This window comes from Diabrotica virgifera, chromosome 4, assembly GCF_917563875.1.
Source record: "Diabrotica virgifera virgifera chromosome 4, PGI_DIABVI_V3a".
Classification (NCBI taxonomy): Eukaryota; Metazoa; Arthropoda; class Insecta; order Coleoptera; family Chrysomelidae; genus Diabrotica; species Diabrotica virgifera.
This window is the reverse complement of record NC_065446.1, coordinates 11001525-11007995: the sequence shown is the minus strand read 5'-3', so window position 1 is coordinate 11007995 and position 6471 is coordinate 11001525. Positions and strand designations below refer to the sequence as shown.

Genomic DNA, 6471 nt, shown 5'->3' with positions numbered 1-6471 from the left:
ATGAGCTCCATGTTTTCACATAATGTGCCTACATAGACAAATGTCTCTTTTATCAACATTAGAGAAGACTACCCAAAATGGTATATTCTTACAGAAATGAGCATAGCTGCATAAAATATTATTTTCTTTCATACAATCTTTATTTAACGATTTTGGATTTTTTCGCCTTAATTTTTCCATCGTACTCCAGTGTATATATGAGCCATTTTCTATAAAAAGAAGGTAATATTACCAAACCGACCGAAACATCTGGAGAGCTTACCCAGTAACCCTTTTCCTATATCGGACTAAATTTAAATTGTATTTTTTTAGTTTAAGAATGACCACTCGCATACTTTCAACAACTCTGAGGCACGTTCGTCAACTCCGAGGCACGACTGGGCTTCGGAGTTGATGGCTTCGGTGTTGATGATTTCATACATTTTTAATTCTACTTTCTACAAATTTTAAAAATAATTCTGCTTTGTTCATGGGGTGTCAAAAAGACTTTATAGCGCATAATTAAAAGAAAAACATATTAAAAAAATTAGCAAAATTAAGTTTTTACGAAGGCTTCGGTGTTGACTGTATAAAAACATACGCTTAGCTTTAAGACACCTTGATAAATTTTCCTTTTTGGAAATAAATTTGGCTGCACCACTAATGAACTTTTTAGGTCAGCTGTAAACAAAGTCAGGGTAGCCTTGATGATTTCCAATCTCCGATAGGAGTGGCACAAGAAGAAGAAGAAGATAAATTTTCTATCGCTTAACGATATCATGTTCGTCCACTGTCTTCCACAATTTGGGTTAAACTGAAGCGTTCCTCTCTTGTCAAGCTGCCTGCCATACAGTATAGTGCAGTTTGGCCTAAATTTTCATATATTTTCATGAAGCCTCGGTGTTGATGCACAAAGTTGGTTACAGTTTTTAGTAGTAGATTTTTATGGTTTGATTTTAAAAATGAAAGTTATTAATTTGAATGTTTTAAATTACATTGGGTTTTTAATTAATTATTGATAAAATAATCTGCACTTTTGTAACTTTTCAGTGTGTAATACTATAAAACAGACCAAAAAACAAGATGGGTTACAGCCTCGGAGTTGATATTTTGACATTAAAATTGCATAAAATGCTTGTAAAAATACTTTTTTTAAAATTAGTGTTAAGTGGCGTACATTCATCTATTGTATGACTTAACTTTGGCAACATAATTTGAAATACAGTATGTAAAGGACTTAAGAAAAAAGCGAGTTACACAATATGCTGCTTATTTTGGCGAACCACCCACATACAAATTTAAAAAATTATGATCACAATCCATCAACAAGCTCCGGAGATATTAATTGCAGCATATGTTTGAAGAATCAATTTCATTTTTTGAGTGCACGGATTTTAATAATTATTCCCCTCCGCCGACCAAGAACCGATTTCGTTAGGACGTAATTTTTAAAGCTTTATTAACCACTTTATTGAAATTCAAAGTTTAGTCAACCTTTACACATAAACTATATACCTTGAACTTCAAAATGGCGCTAGTTAGGTTGCTTAATTGTTATAAACAAAGTAGCTGTGAATTAAATAAAAAAATGACTAAATTTTACCCTGATTAACCTAGGTGAAAAGGTTTTTTTTAGAATTCGTGTAAAAATACGAGCTTTTCAAATCTTAAAGTAGTTTTAGTCTAGACTCAATATTAACAAAGTTATTCAAATTGTTTTTAAGCCAAAAATGACCCTACTTTAAAAAAATGTTTTCGGAATGATAAAAATGATTTTTTTTTATTTTTTTTAATGCGTTGAAAACATAACTATTCTTCTTTCACGCGGGTTCCACAGAATTGCTATATCCTTATTATTTTCTGAACAAAAAAATTGCAAAAAAAAGCTCTTTGGGAAAAACAAATTGAATAATATTTAAACTAATTGACGAATCGTCTTAAAAATTTTTGTGCATTATATGGACTGTTTAACTCAACTTTTCATGCAATATAAAAGTCTTAAGGTCATTTTCACAAAAGTTATAGCAATTTTTTTATTTTCGAAATTTTAATTTTATTTTGAAATTTTCGAAGCAACAAAGGATCGGACTAAAATTCAAAAACTGGCATTTAAAACCTTTGCCCATTTACTAAAAGAAGGACACTATAAATAACATATTTAATTACCCTGTTTTATTAATATAAATATCTATTAATAAAGAACAAATATTTAAAACAATAGTAGAAAGCTACTCACTGTATGGCTCAGAGACATGGGTGACAAATAAAAGAATGGAAAATAGAAATGATGTTTTGGGAAAGAAGCTGCAGATTAACACTAATGGAGAAAGTGAGAAATGAACAAATTTGAGTACTAATGAATGCAAAGGAGATACTAAATGATGAAAAAGAAAAATTATCGCTCTGGTATGGACATAATGTGAAGAATGAATGAGACAAAAAGGAGACGTCTTAGATTATAGTGGAACGGACAAAAAACAGCAATGGAAGAAAGAAACCTCACTGAAGAAGATATAAACGACCAGTATTTATGGCGATTAAGATGTGGTAAACAGAATATGCTGTGTAATAGGCACGAATAAGTAAATAAGTAAGTATATAACAGACATAACTAAAACACAAAAGATTTTAATAAAAAATTTATTGTTTAATGTAGGTTATCAAAATATCACTAATTAGTTATCCGGACCAAAAATTCGAAACACATAATATTCCTTGAAGTTTTTGGCTCATAGAGTTCCCAATGGGCATTGGTCTTTATCTGAAACAAAAAAGGTTTTTAGTAATTTATAAAAATATCATAAAATCAATTATTAATCCTTTATAAAATGTATAAAATTTATTAAAATCCCTTAGAGGACTACATCAATCACAGAACATTTTCCATATACATACACCTCATCATTCATAAAATCTCATCATTAGTGTTAAAACTTATTGATCACATGCTGAGCCCCCAAAAAACTTTGGTGGCTCATTGTTACTTACGAGTAAAATTCCAAACGATGGATAAAATGTATAAAGATAAAGCCCTTAGTCACTTTATGACTCGCCCATCACGTGGGTTGCTGAACAGGTGGATTTGTCTCTACATGAGGAATGTTGGATGGCAACTGATGTAGCCCTTTAAGGTATTTTAATAAATTTTATAGCCTTTGTAAAGGATTTTTCTATTAAAATTTTTTGCAATTATTACGTATACAAATAATATTATTGTGTAAACAATAAACATATTTTTATTTATATTATTTTTTTAGTAGTTTAAATAAAATCAATATTTATTTAACCCCCTCCGTGGCTCATTGGTAAGAGCGCTTACCTTTGGATCGAAAAATCCGAAAGGTTGTGAGTTCGAATCTCACCAGGGTCAGAAATTTTTCATTTATTATAAATTAATAAATGAAAATACTTTCTGTCCTTGTGGGATCGGTACTCACCGGAGGGACCCCAGACGTTCGGATACAATTAGCGTCTCTTTGCAAAGACAATGACGTCGACGTTGCAAGGTAACAAGACACTTACTCAACACACACTACACATGACACTAGGTACCTAACTGTAAAAATTTACCGTACCTACCATGCCAATACCCATCAACATAATAATTACAAATTATCTAGTATTAGTAGTATTTTTACAGCTGAGATTATAGCCATCGAAAAAGCTCTAGAATGGATCAAAGAGAATAATATTGAAAAAGCTGTGATAATAACAGACTCCAGATCTGCAATATATGCAATTGAAAATACTGATTTTAGTTCATACAAATCAAAAATTTTATGTTATATAAAAAATAATTTGTCTAAAGTGGAAGTAGTATTTATATGGGCAAAAGGGCATGCCGGTATACTGGGTAATGAGAAAGTGGATGAGTTGGCCAAAGATGCAATAAAAAAAGATGAGATACTAACTCACATCTTATCGACAGATGCAATAAATGACGTCAAAGTTAGAATAAATAAAATATGGAAAAAAGAGTGGAAAAATATTAAAAGCATGTCAAACAATTTATATTTTTCTTTACATCAAGGACTTCCTCCGCCACCTGAATACATATTTAAATATAACCTGCCAAAGCAAGATATTTCTACTATCGTCAGATTAAAAACTCGACACGGGAAATATGAGGCACATCTGCACAAATTAGGAATAATTAATTCATCAGTCTGTTTTTGTGATAATGTTTCGATTAGAGATTTAAACCATATTTTCTTGGAATGCAAAATTAACGAGAGATATATAAATCAATTATATTACAATTTACGACAAACACAAGTTCATTTTCCAATTAGTATAGAATATCTACTAAGTTGTCATAAAATGGAAATATTTAAATTACTCATAAACCAGTTGAAACAAACAAATATAATAATTTAAGTGAAATACGTATAAATATAACAAAACTAATAAATTGAGGTAAAAATAAAATAAGAATCTGTGGCTAACGGACTCGCATCCAAGCCATTTTTTTTTCACACATACACATACCATGCCAATGGCCATTAGTTGTCGAGGCATTAGCTAAATAAAAAAAAAAGAAATATTTATTATGATAATGAAAAAAAAACGGAACTTGTAAATAAATGCGACAAAGTGTAAATGTGTCATTTACAGCTGTTAGCAATGACTTGTTCACTCAAAAGAATTTAAAAACTTTACATATATAAGATATTTTTGAATAACGGCTATCCTAGTAAAATTCTTAAGCAAGTGATCTATAACAAACTCAGACTTATATGACGAGCAACGGGACAACAGCCCACCAGATTCCATGATTTACAAAAAGTTGCCCTACATAAATGACTTAACCAACAATATGATCAAGCTGTGCGGAATTCCCAAAATTATAAATCACAGTCATGTGATTTATCAACTTTCTTGTCTCGAATGTGATAAGCTGTATTTAGGACAAGCATCGCAGTAGTTGATACAAAGAATAACGCAGCACAAAAGTGATTGCAAATCACAGAAAAATTATTGTGCAGCAGCACACCATTCCATCACGACAGTGAAACAAAGTTAATTTATCAGATATTAAGAGGCAACAGTAGCGATCAACAGGTAGCAACAAACGCGGTCCACGATTGCGGCTGTAATTTTGAATATTTTGTTGAGATAGTTGGCACACATATTCGTAATATAGTAAAGAATGGCGGTACAGAGCCCAATTTGAGAAATATTTTAGTATGTGGAAATTACTCTGTAATTAAATACAATATTAAAAAAATGAGCCTGTACCGCCATTAAGAAGAACAAAAAAATACATTTTCTTCAAATAAACTTTTTTATCCCATGCCTAGATTTTGTGTCATTTTGGACCTACTAAAATTTTTACTTCTAACAATAAATCAAACATATTATAACTAATATCTAATTAGGCAACATAGAGAAATTTTCACTGTCATTTTGACAAACCTGCGTTAGATTTTCTCTTATCTGTTCTGTTATCTTTATCGATATCTGTTCAGAGCAGTAGTATATTACTTTAAGAATTCGTTATTGTTGTTTCATAGGAAAGTAGTGTTTATTTATAGTTAATTTATTATATTTTTGTGTAATATACCTAAGTTGTTGGCCTATTTGAAAAAAATAGATTATTGTTAAATGTGAGTTTTAGTAACATGTACGTATATAGGCAAGTATATTTTACCTAAAATATTTCGAATTCTAATGCGAGTATATAAGTTTTAGGAGGATTTTTTATTCTAAAAATATTATCAATAGTTTAACAAAATGGGAAAAGTTCATTTAAAGTTTTATTTAAAAAATAGGGTTGAAACTAGTTAGAGTGCTTTTGGCGCTCTATGAATTAAATAAAATAAGACGGCTTCTGTTTTGCTTCACAACGAAATGATTATTTATTAATATTATTTCGTGCAAATACCTATGTTAACATAAAATGTTCACCCCTTTTGGTTTATTTTTATAAATATTTATTTACTAATAATAAAATTGTTTACTGTTACTTCCATTTAGCCCGCCTATGAGTATAATTGTCAAAATAATTATCTTAGATAATGTCAAAGATTACCACTGTTGCCAAAGTTTCACAGACCTTACGAAAAAAGTTATGATACTATCTCCCGAAGTTATATAGATGACACACTACTGTATGCTCTTAAGATCTTAGATACAGAAAAAAATTATAAAAGAAGATTATTTTTTTGGAAATGTACCACATAAGCAGGGCCCCCGTAACCGGGCGTGCAACGCGTGCGACGCACGCGGGCGCAGCCCGAAAAGGGCGCCAAACCGAAGGTTTGGCAAATAAGAAATAAAAAAAATACCAAGTTTCTTGTAAAAGGTATATATTAAATATATATTAAATTTAATATATACCTTTTACAAGAAACTTGGTATTTTTGTGATTTATGGTATACAGCCAGCTACAGGAAGTTTATTTTCCTCGTGGAAATAAGAAATATTTATTTTAACGAGATATTAATTTTTTATACAATTTTAATTTTAAATTTTTAACGAACATTTGGAGAA

At 30.3% G+C, this 6471-nt stretch overlaps 1 protein-coding gene across 1 annotated transcript in view; it reads right to left on the bottom strand.

Annotated features, from left to right (window-relative positions):
- Nucleotides 1–2650: 2650 nt before the first annotated feature.
- Nucleotides 2651–6471, bottom strand: part of LOC126883417 (uncharacterized) — a 75877-nt gene continuing 72056 nt past the window's right edge. The window contains exon 5 of the mRNA XM_050648963.1: nt 2651–2740. Within this exon, the coding sequence (XP_050504920.1) occupies nt 2651–2740 (90 nt within the window). The remainder of the gene's footprint in view (nt 2741–6471) is intronic.